Source organism: Rhinolophus sinicus, chromosome 6 (assembly GCF_057876585.1).
Source record: "Rhinolophus sinicus isolate RSI-liver-muscle chromosome 6, RSI-T2T, whole genome shotgun sequence".
NCBI classification, from domain to species: domain Eukaryota; kingdom Metazoa; phylum Chordata; class Mammalia; order Chiroptera; family Rhinolophidae; genus Rhinolophus; species Rhinolophus sinicus.
The window spans coordinates 69,333,429-69,359,313 of record NC_142506.1 but is presented as its reverse complement, the minus strand read 5'-3'; the positions used below and the strand labels follow the sequence as shown (position 1 = coordinate 69,359,313).

Genomic DNA, 25,885 nt, shown 5'->3' with positions numbered 1-25,885 from the left:
TCACTAGTTGCTTCCAACTGGACCTGTGAACGCGGGCTCAGGCCTCCATCCGGTTCCCAGCAGGAGTCAAAACGTGGCCACAGGAGCAGATTAGCGAGACAGCTGGAGCTCCCAGAGAAGAATTAGCGCCCAGCATACTCTTTCAGAGGAAAATTCAGCGGGTTTTAAAACGTGATTTTTTTTCTTTCAGCTTGTTTGTCTAGAGCAGGGGTGTCCAAACTGTGGCCCACGGGCCAACTGCGGCCCATGATCCATTGTTAATTGACCCGCAGCAAATTCCAAAAATATATTTAGTTTACTTAAATAAACCAGGTGAGGCAATGCGTACTTCACCTCGAGTGAGTGGCCTGGCTGTTTGTGTATTTTAGCACATATGGCCCTTGGTGAAAACCGTTGAAAAAAGTTTGGACACCCCTGGTCTAGAGGGAGAAACTAAATGGCTTCAATTGTGTAATTGCTTGAATGACACGTTTTATTTGATGATTCATTCCCCAGCCAAAACCCTGCGGTATTTCACAGCCCGGAGGACAGAGCCCGTCGTGCGGCAGACAGAACTCTGCACGGTCGGCTCCTACCTAGATCTCCAGGTACACCATTTCTAAAGCACACCCAGTGCAGTACCAGGCTGGGGTGTCTGTGGAAAGAAACAAGTCTATTCCATGACACAGAAATTAGGAAAATGCTGCAAATTCTAACCATCCGCACACCCCACTTTCCGGCCGGAGGAGACGTGTTCCTAGGTGGCTTCTGAGTGAGCCACCCTGTCACAGTTCACTTGGCACAGACTACCTTTCCCCTCATTTACACCCACGCCACTCTGGACACGGCCCTGCTTCTCCAGCTCAGGCACCCTGAGCTCGGCCTTGGAATGCCTCGTTCCCTGAAGTAGCGCCGCCTGTCCCCACACAGTTCGCTGTGAGGCACCTTTTCAGGGCAGCTCCAGTCATTGTGTCCCACTGCTCGGCCCCGTTTGGATTGGGTGAGGTGCTAGGTAAGGTTCAGGATTTCCTTGTTCGGTGCTGAATGTTCTGCAGTGGGGCTGCTGCTGGCCGCACGTACCTGTGAGGACGCCGGAGCTACTCCCTGGGCACCTGGAGTGGGGGAATCAGGCGGCACGAGTGTGTCTTACATGGCTGTTCAGGACCCTCTTCCAGGCCCCCGGGGCTCCCAGCCCATCGGCAGGACCGCGTGACGTGCCCACGCCCCAGCCTGCATGTCCACACTCGGCCTCCCCACAGCTTTGTCACAGGGCCGAGCACGTTTGCCGTGGTGCTTGGCTGGACGCTCAGGCCATCTCTCCACCTGGTGTCCACGTGACCCGCAGACCTGGGTGGGAGCACCCGTCAGGAGCTGTCCTCTCCCCTCCAGGACACACGGCACAGCACCTCCGCCTTCCCTCGTCCCCAGCACACAGTCCACTCGGGCCCAGGTCTCACTGTGCGCTCACTGCTGTATCGTCCGGGCCAATCATAGCACTTGGTGACGGCAGGTGCTCGGTACATATTTTGAAAAGAATGAGCGCTAGCACCGTGCGTGTCAGGTGACTGAGTCCAACAGCTCCTTAGCTAAGGTCCTGCTTATTCGTCTTGTGCCATCTGCTTATTTATTTTACTGTCTAATGAACATTATTTATTATCTAATAAATCGAACGTCTCTCTGCTATCGTGAGCTCTGGCCTTGACACACCACACTCACATTGTAAACATTAACATCTTGATTTAATCCTTCTATTCTTCCACCTGCGGCTCCTTGAGGAGACAGGCCCTAGTTGTAACATGGGGTATATCGCAGGAACTCAGTAAATAACTGTGGCCAGAATAGAACATCTGTAAGAAACTCAGTCTGTAGCAGCTGCTAGCTTACTGATGACAGGTTATAAAATTCCCAGGAGACAGTCACTGTGTCTCCGGGTTTCTCTAAATAACGGTTCATGCAGACGGTGTCTACAACGCAGTCCGACAAAGAGCCCGATTCCCCATTTCACAGCCAATGATCCGAATGATGGGTTTCACCCATTTTACTTGTCTCAGCTCAGAAGGATTTTTCAAGGGAGATTTTCCAGCCAATGAAAGATTGCTCTGCTTGTCCCTCCTAGATGACATCTAAGTGACAACTGAGCACAAGCATTACATAAGCAGTACAGACCGAAGGTCCGTTTATTGACACTCTCCTGGCTGGAAGCCAGTGGAGGGATGACAGCTGTTGGCTCTGTGACCTGTAGCCCAAGAGTGGGATTTCTTCAATTTTATGCAAAGAGATGACACAAAGGATGGAAGGAAAGAAGGGGCAAAACACTACTTCTCACCCCACTTAACATCTCCCTCCCATCTCCTCTCATGATGCATGTTTTAGAGCAAACGTCTGATGGCAGGATTCTCTGACTTACTACACACACACACACACCCACAAAATAAAATCTCCTTCTGGATGTTTAGAACAAAATGAAGTCAAACTGAGAGCTAAATTTGGGTAAGATTTCCCCTCTCTCTCTAGTCTGAAAGAAGGGACAGTGGTCCCCAGCCTTGGACTGCCTCCAGCTTCTCACACTTCGTCAACGGGGAGAAATGGCCCAATTCTCCTTGGTCACACCTTCCAAGGTCTCGGAATCCTGACCATCAAAAAGTTCCTCTCAGCTTCTTAAGTCTCGCCTGCGTCAATCCACGACTGCTCTTGGAATCTCTCTCTAAATGAGAGACACCGCAGAACAGCCAGTCGTTACGCAGCTACCAGAGCACCACGTTTTCAGTTCCTTTTCTGGTATTCGTCTCAAATTCATTAAAACTTGATATCCTCACTCTATTTCTCTGAGCCCTTTACCATGTTACTGCTTCTCTTTGCTGCCAGAGAAATCATCGTAGGCTGCCGGGAACAAAGCAGAGGACCCACCACCAAGTGGCGAGGCCACACGACACCACTTCTCACAAGACAAACAGAAACCTTTGCCCGTCTCCACGGCAGAGCAGGGATCTTTGGTAAATAACCAGAGACAAGTAAGGTCTCCACCAAAGTCTCCCAGAGGCAAAATACAAAACCCAAACTGTAACATGAGATCTAATTTCATAAACGCATTTGAGATTGAGGAAAAGACTTCACAGCAGTTCTTCATCTCCCGCCTCCAAGGAGCCCACCAGAGGACGCACCTCCGTCTCTCCCTGCCTTCCAAGGACGAGTCCGGCACAGCACTGGACAGCTGAGTGGCGGCTGTGACCCCATTAGCAGTGCTGGGCGGGGGGCGGTTGGTGATCACACACAGAGGGGTGCTGGGACAGGAGCTGTCTGCTGTTCTCTCCGCTGTGGAGTCGGCCTGGGACTTGTAAGGAGTCCTGAAATGAAGAAGACACAGCAGAAAGAGGGAAGTCAGGCAAGCCACACGACTAAGCACTGCTCAGACCCAGACAGCTCGCGACACGCTGACCTAGAGAACCTATAGGTTTGGTTGCTTGCTGCTTGTTTAATTCTGAGCTCTTCAATCTTTGAACAGTACGATTGCACGTTCAGTCAGATACCTCTGCCCGAGGAGCTATGTTTTATAAAATTATTCTTTTCCTGAGATTAAATTTTGTTTTAAACTAGCTATGGCACAAGGCAAGGAGGTGACATGCTGCTGTAATGGTGGCTGGCCACCATCTGGGCCCCCCACACACACACAGAGGCAGGTGCTCCACACACGAAAACGACACCGAATCACTTACGCCACTCGTCCCCACCTGCCCCCACCTGCCCCCTAATGCTCGGCAGTGAGGCTGCGTGGCGGCCCTCAGCCTGGACGGGGCCCTGCCTGTGGACGGTGCAGGTCCTGGCTGGACATTCTACAGCCTCAGGGGCAGCCCTTTGACCAGATGCCTCATTGTCTGTGTTCACAACTGCACACGAGAAACTGAAACAAAAACCCTAACTACTGACTTCCCAACAGCAAGCTGTGTAATTAAAGTCAGTTACATGAAAACAAGATCTTTGTTTCTCCACAAAGAGTTGAGAGCCACCATTGGCTCTCCACCCAGAAAGCTATCATTTGTGATGTCACAGCTTGTTGCTGGGGTAACAGAGACCCAAAATTGACACTCACAGACATGGGAAGAGCAACGCTCAAAAAGAACGCTAAAAACCTCGTTTTTTCACCTATTCACAATGACCAAAAATGCATACAAAGAACTAGAAGCTCACTTTCAAATTATCACATCATTAGAATGAACTTGAAACAAACAACCCGATCAGGAAAACCTAAACATGGTACTTACATGCAAATATAAAAATAGAACAGTCCTGAAGTGCCATCCAAAGAACACGCCACTTCTCCAGCAGTGATTAATGACCCCAAAAAATGGTGAAATTTATATTCACGTTTTAATTTTTAAAAATGAAGGCAAACAATTCCTCAGACTTACAAGATGTCTATGGAAGTACTAATAAAATTGGCCGACACAAAGCTATAAAAAAGTTACACTTATCAAAAGCTCACCTGAAATTCTTTTCAGGTTAATAACATGCTCTCGTCTCTCTGCAATTTCTTAGGCTATAGAAATGCCAAGGATTTTATTTTATTAAATTACAGACATTTTGAAACGCGGCATAATTTCACAAAGGGATGGTTGGAGCAGACTCACTCTGGAGCAAGGATCAGAGGAGTGGGAGCCACTGGGGCTAAGTTTCACGCGACTGAAACTCTCTGGCTGTCATTTGTAAAGTGGGGAGAATGAGATCTTAAAATGCAGGAGTCTTGTGATGATTAAAGAAAATAATGTATGTAGAACACTTTGTAGAGTGTCCAGAATAAAATATAAACTCAGTGGAAACAAAAGAGTGAAACAGACAACAGCTCTGAGAGGCACAAATCTGGGCTCACATCGTGCTTCAGTCCCGAACTTACTGGGGGCCCTGAGCAGATGATTTTCGTCTAAGCTTTTGGTCTCCGTTTCCTCATCTCTAAAACGAGAATGACACTTCATGCACTGGGGGCTCTTTACAAGACTATAACATGTGTGCCCAAGGCAGTGAGCGCATAACCCATACCACAGTCCTGTTCTTCCTTGCTAACACAGCCCCATAGATTATCTGGGGTAGCAATGGCCCTGGTTAAAAACCTGTTTTCCATGTCTCCTTGGCTGCCAAGGGTAGCCAATAAAACCCAAGCAGAAAATTAATGCTTTGGGGAAAATTCTCAGTTCAGAGGCATTCCCTCTTTGCACGCTTGCCCCTTTCTTCCTTCTGCCTGCCTGGAATGCAGCTGTGATGGCTGGAGCTCCAGCAGCTACTACAGACCATGAGGCAGCCAACAGACACGGAAGCCACGATTAAAGGACTGCTCGGCAGACTGACAGGAGGAACCTGGATCCTTCAATGACTTTGGGGCTGTGCGCCAGCCCTGCCTATTTCTGGGCTTTCCTAAGTGAGAGAAAAATAACAAACCTTGATCATATTTAAGCCACTATTGTCTGGATTTACTGGTATGAGTGAGTAAACCAAATCCCAATGTAAGTTTTGTCCGGGACCTGACCCCACACCTGGCACGTGACAGGGTTCAACAGATGGCAGCCGCTCTTATTCCCCAACCCAGTTCTCAATGGTTCATCGAGGTTTCCTTAACTGTGGGGGTAATAACTGCCGTGCCTGTGCAAACGGAGTGCTGTGAGGACCTCTAATTTGCATGTCATCACACAGCGTCACCACAACATGCCACCCCGGCCTCCGCCTCGGCCAAATCGCTCAGTTTAGTGGCAGAACCCGAGCAACGGGCGAGCACCACGCGAGCACCCCGTGGATCGCCTGACGGCCAGCAGCATCCAGGACTGTCGCTGTCTTTGTCAGCTGCAGAAACACGACCCCACAAAGGAGTCCCTCTGCTATCCCCAGAAGCAGAAGGCGTGTGACCACATATGGGACTAAGATCCAGCTGAAACTGCAGCTGAAGGCCTGTCGTGCTTCCTCAGTGTCACTGCCCATCGACCCCTTATGCGGACCAGGAACCAAGAGGCTGGCCCAGGAACAGATGGAGACCAACATGTGCCTCTTTCTTCCCACGCTATTTCCGTGGGCTGGGGAGTCTCGGAAGGCTGTAGGAGTCTTCCGGAAAGAGATTTAGCGCTCCTTCTGACTTGGGTTTGTAAGCCATCTTCCAAAAAGACTAAATAAGAGAGAGTCCTACGCATGATGCTGGAAAACCACCATAAGTGAAGTACGGGGGGTTTCAGTGTATGATTTACCCCAGTGGTGCGACACTTACACTGTCACCACAGCTGGCCAGGTCGCTGAGACAGAGCAGTCAGACTGAGCGATGCCTAAACCCTGTGGCTGCCCCAGGGCGAGGCGAGACCAGCCAGGGCGCCCTCGGCACACGGGGGTGTGCTCGTGGGGCCGCCCGCTCCCTCCTGCCTGACAGCCTCTCTGGTTCCAACGTCATATGTGTGTCCAGAGGCGTCCGCTGGGATGACTGTCACTCAAACGGCTCCAAGAAGCCTTACCTGCCATGCTGCACAGATGCGGGCCGTCCGCACTGACCGGTGCAGGACAAGAAGAGGCAGGTGGCCACTTGCTGCCCCGACAGGTGGATGAACCAATGGTAATGGGTGAGGTGGCAGGAGATGCATTGCGATTGGCTGAAATGTAGGGGTGGGTGGGGCCACTACTTCTACCAAAGGAAGCACTGAAAAACAGCACACAGCAGGTTCTTCAGACACGCTGATCGCCACCGTCCCAGCACCGCCTCCCCACCCTGTGCACTTAGCAGGGATGCAGGGCGAGAGGGCCTGACACCCGGGGCGTGGAGTGACCAGCTCCACCTAGAGCTGTGTCACTGCAGCCAGCAGGCATCTGTGAATCATCCAGAAGAGAGAAGGGACGCGGAGGAGAGGCGAGATGCGGCCAGAGAGAGCAGAAGAGGAGAACGGGGAAAGGAGTGGGGATCAGAAAGGGAAATGACAGGAAATACGCTCATTTCATTAGAAAAACAAGCCCAACGAGCCCCAAGGCTAAAGGCCACGCACCCAGCTGTCCACCTGACAGAGAAGTGACCGTGCAAAGGTGAGACCCAGGGTTTGGAGAAGTGCGGAGCAGAAATCTATGCGGAACAACGGGGGCGGGGAAAAGAATCCCCGTGGGAAAGCGCCTTTGGGGGTGTTTCAGGTTTTAAGCCCAGAAAGCTGTACTGTGAGGGCGACAGAAGACAGGAAAGAACCATCTCAACTGCAGCAAACAATTATTTGGATTAAGGTTTTTAAAAAACTTCTTGAGTATAATAGCAATCAGACACTGGGGGGCGACCAAAAACGCTATGAAGCCCTCTCTGGAAAAGAGGCATTTTACTGGGTCACAAAAAGGCATTTTTGCCTGAAGAGACGGACTAGAACACGGGGCATATGCTGAGGTTCAGCACAGCCCAGGGTGGACAAATGTCTGCTCACACTTTCTTTGTAAAAAGTGGTGACACATGATTCTTTCCTTTTGAAAAAAATCGTAAGATTTTGTACAACCAAAAAGGGCTTATGGTTGCAGGAGAAGAGCTTCGGGAATCCAAAGTATGAAGCAAGTTGTCAGTCTCTTCTCAGAAAGTGCTCATGTAATTAAGCCTGTGTCCCACCCCAGGGAGAGGCGGCCTTTCTGCTGTTGGCCAGAATCTGCCCAACGGCATCTATCAAACCCTGTGACGCTCCCTCAAGCCACATGCCAGTGGCCTGGACCATGGACGTGAACAACCCGCCACTAAACAACGGAAGGCCTGCAGATTCTAGGGCGTCCTCGTCCCTAGAGCTACAGCATTGTTTTCCTAGAAGAGTCGCGTCTTGGTCTTGGATCCAAACACAAGGAGTGACGGTGCATCTAGCTGGACTAATGCCTTGGCTGTGAAGAGAAGTAGGTGCGGCCTCAGTGAGACCCCTGAGCTGCACCCATTCACTTCCGGGGGGCCCTTCCTCCAGGACATGCCTGCAGGACTGAAGCCCAACGCACCAGGGGCTGTCTGCTCTGTAGCTTCCTGGTTCCCACGTCACACCTTAACCAGCTGACAAGACTCTGGCGGCAAGTGGAACGAAGTTTTGAACCCCCATGTACCGACTGTGGCCAAAGCCTACTCTGGCAGCCAGGGAAGCACCTAGAAAACCTGCTGACGAGGGCTGTGGTGTAAAGAGGCAGCTGGAGGAGCAAGTAAGTGGCGTCAAGAAAGAATTCAGAGCGAGGCTTGAGAGTCAGATTCTCCCAGGGCAGCGGCAAAGCTGAAATGAACACTAACTAAGCGTATCTTGTAGGTTAACGGCTCTGGCAGAGGCACTTTGCTGGCTGGTACCCGGCAAAGACAGTAACTGCAGAAAAAGGGAGACAGGTGAGCAGAGGGAAGGACTCATGTACCTTCTCTGCACCCAACTGGCGACTTTCAGATCTGAATGGATCTGAGGGTCATTAAAGTTATTACAAAAACAAAACAAGAACACCCAGGTCCCTAAATTAACAAGCTTCACGTGAAGCTTCTGCCTCCATCTCCCACCCTACACCCTGCGGGCCCTCCCTTCCTCTCCCCCAAAACACAACCTGAGATGACAATGCCTCGCGTTGTCACAAAAGGACAGAGCTATTGGCCGAGGTGGCTTCCGTCCAGTCCCACTCAGTCCCAGGAGGCTCTCCTGGCGGAGAGGAAGGCCTGGTGGGACTGAGATGACGGACGGCAAGTTCAGTCTGTGGGCTGAGGGTCTGGAGTCAGCTTTCTCCAGCTGAGATTATTTAAATTTAGTCAAGATGTTACTCCCCCAAAATCTACAACTAATTCATTTCTGGATTCACTCTTGTGGGGCCAGTTGGCTACAGAGGTGTGATTACGACCCACACCCCATGGCCAGATGGGGACCACCTCCCGCCTGTGGAACCTGGTACCTCTTCAGGTAGGTTGACACGTAGGTGGAAGGAGCAGCCGTCTGTGGTGTCTCACTCCCCTTGGCTTCGTCCCCCCTCAGCTGCCGCGTGTAGGAGCCGCTCCTCACCAGGTTAACAGCTGATCCCCTGAGAGGCAGGAAAGAAAACCAGCCCACACAGTGACCCCAGCTTCTGCCCATGACACACGCACACTGCAAGAGAAGAGCCAGACAGGCAGACTGTAATCCCGCTACAGAAACACACGTGGGCAGTGACTCTCTCACACACCTGCCTTCTGTGTAGGCAGAGGATGGGATAAGCATTACTATCCACTTTCTTTGACCAACTTCAAAGCCAACTACTTTCCACAGGCACCCAGTCCTTAAGCCAAAATGGCTCTGACCCTTTGGTAACGACAAGTCCCTTGTGCTCCTCCTTTAAAGAGCTTTGTGAGTCCATCCCCAGCAGCAGGCAGGACGCTCATACTGAGCAGACAAGGGGACATGGGGACGATGAGGACGTACGTCTGTCACAGGGAAAGAGGAAAAAGAGGACTTGCTGAGGCCCCTTTAGCCTCAGAAACGAAAAGGCTCCCAGGGCAGGGCTGTGACCCACAGGTATCCCCAGGGTCTTTGCTACACGAGTGACGGGGTGCTGATTTCACAGGGGTCTCCAGGGCAGAGCAGGCCTCAACTTCAGTGTGCACTGAATTGCCCACGGAATTTGCTATAATGCAGATTCCAGTTCAGCAGGTCTGGGGTGGGGCCCGAGAGTCTGTGTTTCTGACATGCGCAGGTGACGCCCAAGGGACACACCTGAGACAGGCTGTGGGCCAGGTTCACATGAGACAGTGACGCCTCACAATCCCGCATTCACCTGGATTGACGAGGACTTGAAATGTTATCTGCTACAAATCGGAAGTGGACGCATTCAGTTGAACAACACTGACAGGGACGGCCCTGGGGCAGCCTGCGCTGGGACCCTGCCTTTACAGCGCCAGTGAGCCCACCCCCGGGAGGGTCTCACACAGTGAGGACGGACCTCAGGACGTGAGCTGGCAGAGCGGGGGTTGGGGGGGTGAGCAGAAGGAGCAGGACGTCATAACGTGCTGGGGACACTGCAGAGAGGGGCCGCCATGAGGGTTACCTGTTCTCCTTCTCCTCAGTGTCACTCGTGCCGCTCAGCCTCCGGGACGTCAGTGAAGTAAAGCAGCTTCTGTTTTCTCTGTCCTGTAAAGCCAAGACAAGGAAGCACAGGCGTGGGCTAGCACGGACACAGTAATAAAGCATCTGGGCAAAAGGCAGGACTTCATACACCCATAGAATCTGAGTTCTCAATTCAATCCCAATTTCCAGTTTGAGGGGCACAATAAAAGGTTAGCGTTCCGAGGCCGATTCCTAATGGCCCTCCGTCACAACCAGCATGGAGGCCTGATTCTCACGGGAGAAGCGGGATGAGCTAGTGAGGAAAGAGCAGTGCAGACCGTGGCTGCAGTCCTGTGGGAGGGGGGAGCCAAGCAGCCGGACAGGAAGGCCGCTCCCGAGCCCGCGAAATCAGCCCGCTCTCCTGCCCAGCCTCCCTCCTCCTGAATGCAGCTTCACCGGCACCGACGGGCTGCAGGGGTAGGCACTCGCCCGCGGCTCCAGGAGCGCAGCACCGGGCAGGGGCCACACAAGGGGCACCATCGGGGGCCCCCAAGGATTTGGGACCAACAGTGCGGGAACGCGTGCGTGCTCATCTTGGCTGGTGCACAGACTGCCCGCTGTGGAGTCAGCCTGACCACACAGCTGAGGGGGAAACTGAGACCCGGAGCGTCTTCCCCTGCCGGCTCATCTGCCTGAGCTTCACCAACATGGAAAGCTCAGCTGAGCAACTCGCTCGCAAACATCCAAAGGTTAAACTGCTGTATTGGCTCAGAGGAACCTTTTAGGCACCTTGTCAGGCTCCTGGCTCATCCAAGAGGAAGGACGAACACGAGGTGTGCCAGAAGGACAGGGGTTTTCCTTTCTGCCAAGCACATAAGAGCCAGTGGGCAGCTCCCGGTAAAGAGCCAGCGTGTCTGTACTCCTGGAGTCAGACCAGGGCCTATGAAGTCAGTTCATTTCACTGGAATTCTCAGGGGAGTCCCACGTGCGGCCCACGCACCTTCTCTCTGTTGTCCCCCAGCGCCGAGACCCGGGGGCTGGACGCCGAGCGGGGCAGGGAGACGCCCCAGCTCCTGGGAGCCCCCTCGCTCAGCACACTCTGGCTGCCAGTCTTCCTGAGGCTCAGTCTCCATGAAGAAGGGGACTCGTCCGCAGGCTCCTCTGGCTTGTTACAGAGGCTGGAGAGCTATGAGGGACGAGCAGGCAGGAGAAAAGAGAAAGAAAGGGCCCGATGACCTCTTTCAGCCTGCGGCCTTGCCACACTCAGTTCCAGGGAGACCACACGGGAGCAAGGCAGCCACGGGCACAGCTGGCTCTCGGCCAAGGTCCCGTCCTCCTCTGCCGACGCCAGGTACCCCAGCGCTCCCTTCGTCCCTGAGCTTGAAAGGGCCTCAGCCTGTCAGCAGGGCTGCGACCTGGCAGCTGCCCTGAGAAGTTAACATGGTTCGTTGTCCATGTGTGACGGGCCGAGTTGCAGTCACACGTCTTCCCTTAACTCGCCGTGCACCTGCGCACAGGACGCCTTACCTCCCTGGGCCTTCACACGCCCCTCTGAGAGGTGGTGACATGAGCTCAGCTCCTGCACAGACGACGTGGCCACTGGACAGCACGAGAGGACCCCGGCATGCATGTCAGTTATGACTAAGGTACGAAGGGCCAGCGCTCAGGTCTATTCTCATCATAAGGAAACTGCTGCTTTGAGCTACGGCAGCAGGTCCAAGCATTGCAGGTTTCCCCGGCAGCAACATCAAAAAGAAAAACATGGCAGAAGCCACAGAGCTGCCAACCTTGTAGTTTTCAGAAACTGGCTACCATTCCCATCACCATCATTTCATTTTAAGAAGAAAGATTTAACTTCGGAAAAGAAAGCTTTACAGAGCATACATGGTCTTCATCTCATTTTGCCGCAGACCAGAGACAACGTCATAGTCTGGTGTCAGCCCAAAGGCCAGTTTGGGTCCAACTGGCCCTTAGGACATCAGCCAACGGTCTCTCCCTGGGCCTGGGGACCTTTACTGCCAGGTACAGTGACAATACATTAGACACTTTGAATCCCTCATTTGCTCACTTGGATTTTCTCTTTTCATCGGTCATTTGAATGTACATTTTTATGTGCTGCTTCTAAGAAGCTTTAGAGGCCCAAGCATGTCAGCACTAAGCCACCTGCTTCTGAGGGAAAATGCCTGTCCCAGCACTATTTCAGCCATGTGGAACAAGTATATGTGTGTGTGTGCATTTTGTTTTTTTAATTTAGTGTTTTTCTTTAAAAAAGCAGGTCTGGCCACACCCAGAAGCAGTGGGAGGGCAAGAGAGGGGGCCCGTCCCCTGGTCACTGAGATGCTCCCAGCCTGTGTCCCAGCCTGTGTCTCACCATGGTGTCCCACCACAGTGTCCCACCATGACACCAGCCCTGCCTTTTCAATGCCTGAGGCACTAAGACCATCGAGTTAATATCCATCAAACCATAGAGCTTTTTGACAGCTTCACCGTAAAGAACTCAGGTCCGTTCTTAACCTCAAAACTGACTTCACTCTAAGGGGCAGGGCCATCGGCTGTCCCCTGACTGGGCACCGACAGCTCTGAGAGGCCTGGGCCGAGCCGCGGGGCACACGCTGCTAGCACTGCAACCATCCTTCTACCTCTGCTCTCTGTCGTCACAGCTAGGTATGACGCCTTGACTTGTGAAAGTAAAATTTTAAACAAGGAGTGAAAAAAAGGAGAGTAGCCACCAAAACAATTAATGCTGGCTGCTGACACCTTCCTGGCCCAATGTGAGCTTTGGTTATACACTTATCTAATTCCAGATATGAAGAACAGGCAACTGACAAAATTTCTTTGGTCCCAGACTATCCTAAGTTATCTAAACACATTGTAACCAAAATTGTACAGAGCAAGGGTTGTACAGTTTTTGTGGGCAATGTTCCAGACCCAGTGTTTGGGTTCCCCACTCCCAAATCCATGCGTTGAAGCCCTAACCCCCAATGTGACTATATCTGGAGATAAAGTGGCCACCTGCGAGCCAGGAAGAGTCCTCAGCAGGAACCGAATCTGCTGGCACCTTGATCTTGGACTTCCTCCTCCAGAACTGAGAGACTCTGTTGTTTAAAGGCAGCCAGCCTGAACAGACTAAGTAAGGCAGGCAAAAACGTATCTTTATTGCTTTGCAAGAATGTATCCTTAAGGCTTTTCTAATTGGATGTTACTGCAGTAGGGGGAAACATAATATCCAAATTACTTGCAAAATACTCACTCTCCCAGATGGGAAGGTATTCTGAGCCCGCCCTGCTATCTGCTCCGGGAGGCACCTCTTGCTTTCGGAGCTGGAATGGTTGACAATGGCTTCTGGCTTTTTATCTGTTATTTAAAACAAGGGAACGTGCGTATGAAAATCTTATCTCTGTGTGCATCTGCTTCTCTGCTAGACAGACTGCCCGTCATCCAAACAGATTATAGGTCCACATAATGCCTGACCTCAGACTGAGGTCTAACAACTGCCGCCATAAGGAAATAAACTCGCCATAAGGAAATAAACTCCGTGGTCTCCTGTCTGGGTAGGCTCCAATGCCAACTCCCACATACATAGAAATCTCCTCCACATTCTATACCAAATAAGAATTCTTCCTCAGTATGTGCTAAGAAGCTCCTGTGGCCACAGCGAGTCCTGACCCATGGAGCACGGGGCAGGCCGGCTGGCCAGCGACTGAAAGGCCAGGCGTGGAGGCCGGGGCTCTAGGCTTTGGGACTTGCCTGCAGGCAAAGACAGGGTGGGGAAGGAGGTCACAGGTTTCAAAACAGGGCTGCAGTGTGAGCAAAGGGTGCCAGGGGGCTTTCATCCCCCAGCAACGGACATGGGCAGCAGGGAACACAAGACCCAGGGCTGGGTGCCCATGAGGAGGCAATTACAGCGGCCCCACATTCTGATACCCTGGTAGCCAACGAAGCGATCTAGCATAGAGCACGCCCAGATCTCAGTGCCAGACAATACTTGAAGCCTAAGACATGTAAACGCTGACACATAGTGAACACATAGAAACGATGGCAAGCTGAGCTGCTTCTCAGACGCTGAGTCTCCGTGAGTAAAGGTCTCCTTTTCACTACCAGCTGCCTGCTGCCTGCTCTCTGCACAGAACTGCTGGCCTCTAACGTCCTTTGCTGACAGTCAGTGAGCCTCAGAGTCAGAGACACGAACAAAGGCAGCAGTCTCCCACGACGGAGAGAGACCGTGTTGGCAAAGCAGACCTACCAGGAGCTGGGCCCAGATGACAGGCTGAGCAGGACCCGCTCCCTGCAGCGCCCACTGGGCCAAGTGCAGAGGAATGCAGACCACTATAAACACGACGCACCCTTCCCTCACGGCTCTCCCAGCTGGAGGCAGAGCCGCACCTGACCAGGCGTGCGTGCGTGTGTGAGGCCGCCCGTCCTCTGCCGGTCAGCACACTGCACTCGGGGAATCTGCCTCTACACCCCAGGGACCCCCGGTCAGAGCAGGCGGCCCCTCATCATGTGGCTACAGGAGAACTGGCACAGGTATTCTACTATGGCTCCCCACATTCAGCCTAGCACCCTCTGAGACCCTCCGAAGCCTGCCGCCTGTGATGGGCTGAGTGGGCGCAGGGACAGGACTGGCCGGCGCGTCGGCATCGCCTACCCGCCTCCTTCTCGGGCTCGGACTCAGACGCTTCGTCTTCACCCTCCTCCTCGGAGCTGGAGCTGCTGGACTCCTTGCTTCCTTCCTCCGCTTCGTGGGCCTTGGGCGTTTCCTCCTCATACAGCAGCTTCTCTTTGCTAAATAAGGAGACGGTCTGAGTGTCATTTGTCAGAAATGACAAACCGTTTCTTAAGTGTCCAGACACCTCTGTGTAGCTGCAGTAACAGAAGTGTGTTCAGTCTTCCTCTGCATCTGTGTCCCCCGAACCCATTTCCTGTGGACTAAGGTTCACTGTTTGGCTTTAGAGCGTGACTTAAGCAGCTCTAGCCTTAAGGACCAGGGGCTGTGAATCCTGGTGCAGGTAAAAGTAAGAGATCATCTGACGGCTGTTTACAGGGTGCTTGCGAGCTGCGGGCAGGCAGCTGGCACTGGGGTGGTGTCCCTGAGCTCACAGCATTTCCGGTCAGGGAAGCAGCTGGGAGTCAGGACCCCTAGGGCAGCGAAAAGGAAATGCTGCAGTCTGAATTCATTCCCAAATGCAACACAGGCTTGCCCACCTCAGCGTCCCCCCCCTTTGCCCCCAGACATCCCCACGTTTCAAGACCGCAGGGCTAAAATCACCCAGTTTTGTTACTGCATAAACTCTCACGCTGTCACATGTGCGTCCCCAGGGCAGAGCCCTCACAGTCCTCAGGCCCCAAACGTCTTACTTCTGGAAGAATCCGCTGGGCAGCCTGCTGTCCAGGTCTGACTCGATGAGCTTGTTTCGTGTCTCTTTTTCACTTCGAAGCTGGAAGGTGAGAAAAGGGAAGAGGCGGAGCACAGGTGAGAAATCAGCAGAGGTGAGAACTCGTGACGGCCCTGTCCTTCTTCAGAAGACAGGCCAGTACCAGAGGGGAGGGGAGAACTCTGACGTGAACAAACCACACTCCTTTTCCAGAACGCAGGGGAGCTGTTAGTTTGCTGCCGTTGCTTTTAGCTTTCAGCTGCCTGAAGGCTTCCTACAATGAGCAACCGTTCACAACCACCCTTTCTGGGTGTTTCCTCCTGACAGGCGGCTGGCAGCCCCGGAGGGAGCGGTGTCACCGGGTGCTGGTGGGGCCGAGGGCCACCCCGCGCACTCACCACGCTCTGCTTCTTCTGCAGCTTCTCCAGGTGCTCCACGATGCCCTCGTCAGCCACGTCAAACGGCGTCTGGCCCTGGCAGAGAACGCGCAGAGAACCGTGACGGCAAGCAAACAGAAGCGGGGAGCACGTGGCTCTATCACACCCTGGCCACCGCCGCTGCCCGACGCGGGGACGTGGCCTTGTCATGATGTGTCCCCTCTCCCAGGAGAAGCAGCGAATCCTTAGGGAGTCCCCACTCTGAACAGCACTGAGGCGACGGCCATCGTCCTAATGCTTACTGCTACTTGGCATCTGCCGGGGCCAGTTCCGAAATGGTCTGAGTTGCTGTGACCAAGTCGAGGGGCCCTTAGGAGCCCCAGGAGGTCCAGGGCACACGTGCACTAAAGGTACATCACGAAACCATGTCCCTGGAAGTGAGACAAGGGCTGTCTCTTCTGGGAAACATCAGCAGTGAGGGGCCCTAACCCACAAGCTAAGAACGACCTGGGCTTGAGAAACACAGGAGGCGGATAAGAACGTCTCCGCCTAATTCAGACCCCAGAAAACGCACAGACGGAGGGAGGAGTGTTGTGTCCAGTGAGCCCGAATAACACGATTTCAACCCAGCTCTAGGTCCTTGTCATTATGGTGCTTTCACTGACTGGATGGGAACAGAGCGCAGCTACTGAACGTCTTTGAATGAAAAATGAAGTAAAATCTTTCGTACGTCACCATGGACGGTGGCCTTGGGGTTCCCCAGTGTTCACCTTGCCGAGGGCGAATCTGTTTTTCCTGTGTGTTTGTTTGTTTCAGGGGCTTCAACACAAGCCCAGGAGAAGGCAGACAGCTGTGTGGGATAACAGGGTGCGGGCAGAACCACAGCTGCCCGTGCTGTGGTCCCACTTCCTTGGACAGGGCCTGGGACCCTCGTGACGCTGAGCTCGTTGTCCCGCTGGGCAGGCTCACTCACCAGCTTGTTCCTGATGTCCATGTCACAGAGCGCCTCGGCCAGGATGGAGCAGGCCTCCTTCACCCCCCAGTGCGCGGCAGCATGGAGGGGGGTCCAGCCGTCATGGTCCTGGACGTCCAGTTCATAGCCAGCCTGAATCAGCAGTCTGAGGAGAAAACACGAACAGGCCATGTATGTCCTGGAGAGCACTGGTCCCTGCCGAATGCACTGTCCCCCACTGACCCACAGGCTGCTGCAGGCACAGTTCAGCCCCCCTGGTGACTACGTGAGACTCAATCATAGGTGACATCTATCCACCGTCTCCGAAAGGTCATGTGGGCACATCTGTGTCACACAGGACGAGTGTCTGGAGGCGCGTACCTGACATTAACTGAGCCTAATTCAATCAGCCCAGCCCCACGACGAGGAGGAGGTGTGCTCTGTGTTTCCAGTGTGTGTGGGGACCCCCTCAAATCAGGACGGACGCTCTTCAGGGCACTGCACTTACTGGCTTTCTGCTGGGCACCTGGGACGCCCTACGTTTACTGTGGACGCACAGCCCCGAGCCTGCAGATGTGTGTGCAGGGGCTTCTCTCGCACTGTGCACCTTGGGCTAACGTGCTCGCGGGGTGCAGGTGTGAGTGGCTGCTGAGGCCCAACCTGCACGCGCTGATGCAGGGTTCCCACATCGAGGCCCTCCAGACCCTCCCAAGGACTGAATGAGCATGAATGCCACTCAGGTCACACCACGCTGCCATGCCTGCCACAAACCCTGAGTGGGGTGGAATGTGAAGCCTGGAACAGCCTGCGGTGACCACACATCAGCGCGATCGGCAGCCCGTGCGCTTGGGACAGTGTCAACGTGTTGCAGTACGACCTGCATGGGGCACGTGTGGACACGAGGGAAAACGACCAGAGAGCAGAGCTGAAGCCCTCACGTCAGTGTGGCCGTCCTACCCTCACGACACACACTCTCCAGGTCTGTATCGTTAATCGGATGAGCCCAGAGAAAGCGCCTGTGCCCAGAGGACCAAGCCACACTGCACTGTCCGTCACCACAGGAGGGGCTGCAGGGGGATGACGCTAAGCCCTGGGCTGGGACCGTCGAGCCAGCCGACCTCGCCCGTTTCACGTCACGTGTCTGAGAAGGCTGGCCAGCAGGAGGGGCCCGTCGGTGGACGAACACCAGCAGAGATAGAAGGGCTGGTGGTCAGACAGGAGACCACGCAGAGCGCGGGGCCCGTGCTCACCCCTCCCCAAAGCCCGTGCCGTCTCGCCCATCTCCCGACTGCGCTCCATGGAGATGACACACCTGAGGACCTCAGAGTATCCCTTGGCGGCGGCCACGTGCAGCGCGGTGGCCCCTGAGCGGGCCTGCCTGGTGTCCTGTATCTTCCCACTGTTGAGCCACTGCCGCGCGTCCTGCAGCAGGCACTGCTCTTCTTCCCTCCGCGACTGGTCCAGGTCGACCCCTGCGGGAGCACATGGCACCAGGTCATGGGGCTGTCGGCCTGATGGGCTCGGGCCCCAAACACACCCCGGACCACAGACCACGTGCCCTCAGCAGCTGTGTTTCCCGAGTCCTCACGAGGTGAGTGACAGCCCCAGCCAGTGCCTCAGGGGAATACACCTGAAACTGCTTCCAGCTCAAGAACATAAAGACCACATTTGTACAAAGCTACACGTTTCCACGTCCTCTTATATGTTTGTTACACCGCGTCAGTGTCTTGGCCATCCTGTCAGGTAAATCTGTTTCTCCCCATTTCACAGGAAACACACACAGAAAGGTCAGGGCCTTGCTCCAGGCACAGAGCACATGAAAGCTGTCCCCGGGACTGTGACATCCCAGGACGGGCAGGGAAACCAAGCACCTCCTTCAATTCAACAGCGCACAAAGCTGCACGGGGACAAGGCAGGCAGGAGAAGGGACCCGGGAACGGCCCTGGCTTAAGGCAGGTCAGCATGTTTCCCAGGAGGGCAGATAGTAAATATGTCAGCTTTGTGGGCGCCTGTGTCTGTCACAAGGACTCCACCCGGCTGGTGGAGTGCAAAGGCAGCTCTGGAGAGTCTGGGAGGAGATGGACGCGGCCAGAGCTGGCCTTTTGGAAAGGGCCACCGCAGGAGCGGACCCTGGCACTACGTCCCTTGGCATGAAGTGTAGGTCGTGGGTGTGGCAGCTCCACAGAAAGCCTGGCAGTCACCCCCGATCACACGCAGGACGTCAGTGACAGTCCTGGCAAACGTCTGCGGACCCTGCTTCTGCTATCTGACTAGCTATTGTAACCTTACTTTATCAAATCCCGTCCCGAGACCTCCAGGAGCGTCCTGACCTAGTCTCTGAAACGGTGTCTTCTGAAAGTAGAGAATCAGAGGACGTATTTTTAGAGCCTCGTCTTCTAAGCCAGCTTGCTCACCCTAACGAACTACTGGGAAGGTTTGCACGGTGAGTGCGGCTGAAGGTCATTTTGGAGAGAACACAAAGCACCCTTAGCACCTCCAGCGCTCGTCAAGACTCAGAAACAGGCCCTGGGACTTGCAGCCCTTCTGTGGACTCTCTATTGAGCGCTGTGCCCACCTGCTCGGCCACTCTGTGCCCTCAGAGGAGACCCGGTCGCTGCTCATGCTCAGTGGGTGACAACGTGAGGGTGGCAGAGACGGGGACAGCGTGAGGGTGGCAGAGATGGGGGGGCCCGCCCTCTGCAGCCTCTGAGCTGCGAGGGGACGTGTCCTGTCCCAGGACAGCGGAGGCTCTCTGGAGGTGGCCATGGTGCCACCCCCAGCCCTTACCTTGCTTCTTGACTTGCTCCAGAAGCAGGTCCTTCATGGCAGGCTCTTCCGCGAGGTCAGAGGGCACCTCCCCTTCACAGTTCACAATGGCCACGCTGGCGCCATGGCTGAGGAAGTACCTGTGGGGACAACACCAGGGTCTGCAGCACCTCTGCCAGGCTGGCACCCGTGCGGACGCACGCACCTGCGGCTAGTGGCCTAGCACGACCTCCGCTTTGGGGGTTTAACTGTGGTCCCAGGTACGGCATCCACTACTAATTCCCAGCTCCATGAGCCTTCCCTGGTTCAGGCCAGCAGCGTCTCTGGTTCCTGACGACAGTAACGCCAACAAACAGATTTCTTCCACACTCACATTCCTAACCCCACCCTCTCACCCCAGTGGAGAGCAAGAGACTGTCTACATACTGTGAGGAAGACACGCAGCCCCAAAACCCACCTTCCATCACTGACGTCAAACGCAGGTTCCCAAAAGGACTTCTTACACTCGGACTTCTGAGAACGAGTCCCCAGGAGATTTATAAAGAACTCATTCTCGTGAAAACTTCCCCAGTGCCACACGGGAGTACGTTAAGTAGCGTTGGGTATAAAAATTGGAAAGTAAAGGAGGAGCTAAATGATGCCTCCAGGAAACTCTCCCTCCAACCAGCCACCTCCATGAAACCTGCTCATGCTAAGAGGGAACTGAACTGCTAAAGAAGTGAACAGCTACATTTTAAATACTGAGACTGTAGAGCAAAATACAACACTTGACCCTGAAGCAGGAAGATCTGATAATTTTAATACAAGGGTCCTTACATGGATCCTTTCTGATTTCCAAAGCACTTTCATGTAAAATTGCATAGTGAGTCTCAGCCAGCTTATGACGTAGGGCAGGTGGGTGGTATTGCCCCTCTAAGAAACTGAGGTGCATACGTAGTGAGTAATTTTCTTAAAGTCACACAGGTGGCAAGTGGCACAGGTTATGGCCCCAGTCTTTTGACTTCACGTCTAGTTCATCTTTCCCCGAGATCCAGTGACTGTCAGGCCAGTGAGAATCCCGATAAAGCTGGGAGCTGCAGCCAGCACTCAGACGCACTAAGGGGACACCCAGCTGAGTCAGACTTCCACCGTTCAGCGCCTCAGCCAACCCTCATCGTTCCTCCACCATGTTTGAGGCACCACGTGTTAGACACGGTGGGCGATTTCAAAAACGATAACTGACCTATGACCACTGTGTTCAAAGGTCTGGCAGAGGAGAAAGGACCAACAAGGATTCGGCTGAGACCATGTTTTGCTCTCCGAGTGCCTCGTGGCTGGTATAACGGGCCTCAAACAGTGATTTTACTGTATAGATCAATCCCACCTGGAGAGACCCGGCTCCCTCTCCTTCTCAGCGGCCTCCTTTCCTCTGTCACCGGCTCAGAGAAGACAGCGCCCTCTATCTGCCTTCCTAGTCCCACGCCAATTACCCCTTCACCCCCAACACATTCAGAAGCGCCTGTTCTGGTTCCTTCTTCAGGCCACGGGAACATCCAACTACACCGCCCCACCCTGAGAACTCCAAACGCAACCAAAACACACAGTAGGCCCTCAATCATGCTTGCTGAGCTGTACCACACCCCTGCTGCCCCCCCCCCCACGCTCACTCAGCTCAGGCACCCCCCCCCCTCCTTTCTCTTCTGGGAACCTTTCCTATCATTCAAGGCCAACGCCTTTGCCTGCCTGAAGCCTTTGCCCGTTCTCACCAGCAGCCTCCCTCCTGCCCTGATTCCACCTCTGCCCGCCCTCCCTAGCAGTAATCCCGACTGTCGTGACACACGCCATGTCCCACCCGCCAGGCTGACAGCCACTTGGGGACAGCCACTGTGTCTTCCTCACCGCCATCGCTGCCGTGACGTCTGACACTTGCTTTCTTCTCTCGGCACTCCACAAATGTTGCCAAAAGGAAGGAAGCATCCTGACCGCTCTGCTCCTGCGTCCATTCCAGTGCTCACCGGGCCGGATGCAACGTCATTTGGGTGCACGGACCCTGCTTTGCCTTTTCTGATATGTTCTCAGGCTGCTCAGTAGGGAGACATTTCTATAAAGTCACCTGGCTCACCAGGAGTCAGGAAAAGGTCACTGCTGAATAAGGCTGCCTTCTTCCTAAACCACTTTCAGAAAAAAAGCAAACTCCTCTTTAGCCTCACACTTTTCCCTGAACAAGAATAAATATAAACCTGTGAAATAATATTGACTTCACCTCTGAGCATCTTTATAGTTACCCAGAGGCTCAGAAATATCCACTAGCTTAAAACATGCACACTCCTTAGAAAATAACGCCTTCCTCTCCCCTAACCCATCACTGAGAGATGGTCCTTTTGCTACTATTCCAAGGGAAGAACTTTGAAAGAAAATGAAATGTGTTAAAAACTCAGAATAAATTAGCACCCAATAAACTACAAAGCCAAACTACATGCTGAACCCTTGGGTCAACCTGCTGCTTCTATGTTACACACTTATTGGTAATAAAAATGTAAAACACCCAGCTAACTAGCAAGAAACCTAAACTCAAATTAAAATGAGGAAAAAGCAGCCTCTCACCCTCTTTTTAGAAAGCAAATCATGCTGAGTTCCAATGTGACATAAAAAAGGTCACCGTGGAATCTGAAATACTTAGATTCCTCCTGGAAAGCCATTTGGCCTCTTGCTCATTTCCAATCCCTTGAAACTTAGAATTCCTAATGATTCTGAGAATGAGAGTGTACACTTTAAGATCTTTAAGATATAAAAAGAAAAATGTCAAAATGACCAAGGGCTCATCTTATCTAAAACACTGTCCACATTCCCTGAGACGAAGCGACCAAATGAACGATGTAAGCAATGAGTTCCTTTCCAATGTCTAGGAAGTAATGCTGTAACCCCAAGTAAATAATGACAGTGACGTGAAAACCCATCTGATGACGATGAGCACAGTGAAAGCTACAGAAGCCCCGCCCCCGCCACGGCTCCCGTCCAGATGGCCTCTCCTGGTCAGACGCTCGCAGATCTAATTAGTAACATCGAGTAGGGAAAACAGTAACTCTCACTGATTCACTTCATTCAAGGTAATATTTTTGTTGGCAAGAAACGGTTACATTCTAGACTTCCATCCAAAGGAATTGTTCGCCCATGAAGACGAATGGAAACCACGGTACAAAGCATTTAGTCATTCTCTGCCCGCTGCACCACTGGAAGGCCAACACCAAGGATCGGCGTCTAAGCATGACCCCGCCTGTCAGCTTCTGATGCAGAAACGGTGAAACCCTTGAATGCAGGGAGATATGGCACCACATCCAAGCCACCTGCACAAGTACTCACACGTCAGGACTGTTTCTTAGATAAATTTGACAGTGGAAATCGAAATACGAAAACGTCCCCGCCCTTAGGCATCAGATGCTGGCGTTAGTGGCCAGGCCGAGAGTGAGAGCCCTTCCTGTGAGACAGGGCAGGTGGCCTGGGGACGGGGAGGTGATGGACTTCACTCAGCTGGAACAGAGTGAAGCTCAAGACAGATGGAGACGCGCTGTCCGTTCTGTTGGCTTGGGGGCAGGTCCAGCACCCTTGGCTGACCCCCACCATCAGCATCGCTCACCGGGCGCCCGGCTCAGCCCCGGGGAGCCCAGGCAGGCCAGGCTCTGTGGGCAGCCACCCCCAGGCCTGGCGCAGCTGCCAGCGCAATCCCCCTGGAGCGCTCATCATACCGGAAAGGCCGTACAGCAGCAGCCTGATTTTCAAAAGACCACAGGTTGGTTTTACTGGGGGAACTTACCGTGTCCACCGAAATGACCCTCAGCTAGGACACACTGCCCTGCTCCGACGGCCAAAGCCACCTCCCTGACCATCCCTTCGGCAGATGCTCAGAACACAGTATCAATTACTCCTTGGAGAAAAGTCAACTTCCTGCTTTAACAATTTGTAATAGAGAGATTTGACTGTTTCTGAAGCTCAGGCTCTCAGCGTGGAAGAGAAAGGAGGGCTGCCCCCACCAGGCCCGCCCCACTCACTCTGCGATGTTGAGGTAGCCGCAGGAGGCCGCCGCGTGGAGGGGCGTCCAGCCTTCGTTGTCCCGTTGGTTCACGTCGGCTTTGTTCTCCACCAGGAACTTCACCATGTCAAAATTTTCATCAATGCAGGCCTGCAAAGAAAAGCCCATCCAGTGACTCAGCAAATCTCCCTGAGCTCAGCCACGTGCCACGGCCTGCTCCAGGCGCGGACAATACAGCCGTTCCAAGCACATGCCAGTTCCCAGTTCTCGCACAAGTGCCCAGAGCATGACTTCTGAGCTCTGCGAGCTGATGCGAAGCCCTGCATGGTCTCCACGCCTCAGCATCTCGCTATGAAGCAGGCATAATACTTAATCTTGTTCACAGGCCTCCTGGGGTTCATCGTGAACGCGACTTTTCAAGTACTAGAAGTGGGGGAGCTGTTGCATCGTTATAAAAAGGAAGACGTTATAACCACTAATTTGCTTCTGAATTTCAGAAGAAACCAGTCGCCCAGGACCAAATGCAGAGTCTGGGGATCCCCTCCAAACTGCCTTCCTTGGTGAGAAAGCACCAGGTGATTACTTCAGACGGAAGAAGTGTGCTTTTCATATGTATTTTCTGAACGGCTTCACACAACAGGGCAAAGCGCGTCTGACCTGTGGACGGCGAGGGTCCCTTCACTGCCCATCTCACAGCAGCATGGGGCGGGGGCGGGGGGGTGCTGAGGGACTCTCTGCACAGAGGCCTCAGGCCGCCTTGGCCTGGAAGGCACAGACAGCAGCGACACTGCAAAGACCGAATGGCTGTCCTAACAGAGCTGCGGAAGGAAGGAGGGAAGCCAGCGGACACAGGTGCTATTAGCAAGGTTTAGGTGATTCACTGGGACTCGAAACAAATGAGACACCTTTCTTTTAAAATGTGTCATTTATCTCCTCCTTCAAAAAAAAAAAAAAAGGTAAAATTTTAGCGGAGAAAACAAGCGATTTCTGAGAGACTACTGAGACAGCTGGCCTGTTTGCTGTGTCAGCAGTCACACTACGTGCTGGCGGTGCTTCGGCACGAATCACAGCGGCCCCGAAGGTACCAGCACTCATGGCCCCCCCTCACACACTCCAGCTAAAAACAGAGCGCCACTTGAGGATGACCTTGATGAGACAGTAAAACTCATTAATCTTATGGAATCCGATCTGGGGTTCTAAGGACGCAAACAGCCCCTTGGCGGCCGAGCGAAGCACGCTGCTGTGGCTGAGAAAAGCACCTGTGCCAGGCACGGGACACAGACGGGCCCTCTTTCCACGGCGCGCTGCTTTTACTCAAAAGAACAACGGACGGGTAAATCGCGATTATGAAGACTTGAAAATGGACTCAGTGAGCCTGTCACTTCAAAGAAAAGAACTAGTAGTTTTTGTCAAGGAGAAAATCCGACCATTCACGTGAACTGTGAATCCTGGGAAACACATCCACTACTAGGTCTGAGCACGACAGTTTCCTGACTCACCTTTCTGATGACACCAGTGGGACTTCACACAAGTGTCATTGTACAGTGAAACACACCAACATCTGGGACACCTGCACTAGTCATCGAGCCGATATTTTTCCACTAATGAAATGCAGGCTGTCAGAAAACCGTGCGCAGTTAAGGAATCACTCAAAGGACAAGTCAGACCACTGGCTTTTAATGTCACAAAGAGAGAAAACCCACTGACACGGTTTCAGTTTCCACACTGCAACCGACAGCTACGAAGCACGATGTGGCCTCGCCTCCAGGGACAGTCCCCACTGTCTGAGCCCTTTCCCACGCGTGCGTCTATGTGAGGCCAGAGCTCCTTAACGTACTTCTGGCAAAATAACGTGTCACAACAGGTTGAATCCAGACATTAAAAAGATTTCTGAAAACGTAAAACAATGCCACTCTTTTCATTGTTTCTTTGTGTTTGGAAGAATATAGTTATTTCAACTACCACCTATGTGCTTTAAATGACTTTGTAAGAGAATATTTTTTATTTTCTCAGTAACGTAAGTTGACCCATATGAACAAAAGCTTTTTGAGTCCTGAACACATTGTTAGAGTGTAAAGGAAGCCTGAGATCACACAGTGTGAGAACCGCTGTCAATCAAACATATGAAGGAGTATTTTATGGTGATAACGAGCGACTGTTTCAACAGCACATGGTCACTGGGGGAACATTCAAGTCAGAACTCCACGGGCCTGTGGACCGGGCCTTAGATAGTGCGTGTCTTCCTAGAACTTACGGGGGCTCCCTTCAAAGACATACGTCTGTCATTCCTGCAGAGAAGCAGCGGGACGGATGAAAAAGGCTGATTGGATTTAGATGAAGATTTGAGCAGGCAGCCGTTGTTACAACATGTATCTGTGCTAATCCTTCCCAACCATTCGATGTTCTTTCACGTTTCCTGAAATTAGCTA

The 25,885-nt window shown here is 53.1% G+C and overlaps 1 protein-coding gene across 4 annotated transcripts in view; it reads right to left on the bottom strand.

Annotated features, from left to right (window-relative positions):
• Positions 1-25,885, bottom strand: part of PPP1R12B (protein phosphatase 1 regulatory subunit 12B) — a 102,257-nt gene that overhangs the window by 56,361 nt on the left and 20,011 nt on the right. For all 4 annotated transcript variants that reach the window (XM_088799206.1, XM_088799208.1, XM_088799207.1 and 1 more), the window contains exons 2-13: positions 23,476-23,606; positions 19,472-19,590; positions 17,997-18,156; positions 16,706-16,850; positions 15,754-15,828; positions 15,339-15,418; positions 14,629-14,765; positions 13,231-13,334; positions 10,981-11,166; positions 9,982-10,064; positions 8,857-8,982; positions 3,141-3,323 (exon numbers count right to left, since the gene is read on the bottom strand). In XM_088799206.1, the coding sequence (XP_088655332.1) occupies positions 3,141-3,323; positions 8,857-8,982; positions 9,982-10,064; positions 10,981-11,166; positions 13,231-13,334; positions 14,629-14,765; positions 15,339-15,418; positions 15,754-15,828; positions 16,706-16,850; positions 17,997-18,156; positions 19,472-19,590; positions 23,476-23,606 (1,529 nt within the window). The remainder of the gene's footprint in view (positions 1-3,140; positions 3,324-8,856; positions 8,983-9,981; positions 10,065-10,980; positions 11,167-13,230; positions 13,335-14,628; positions 14,766-15,338; positions 15,419-15,753; positions 15,829-16,705; positions 16,851-17,996; positions 18,157-19,471; positions 19,591-23,475; positions 23,607-25,885) is intronic.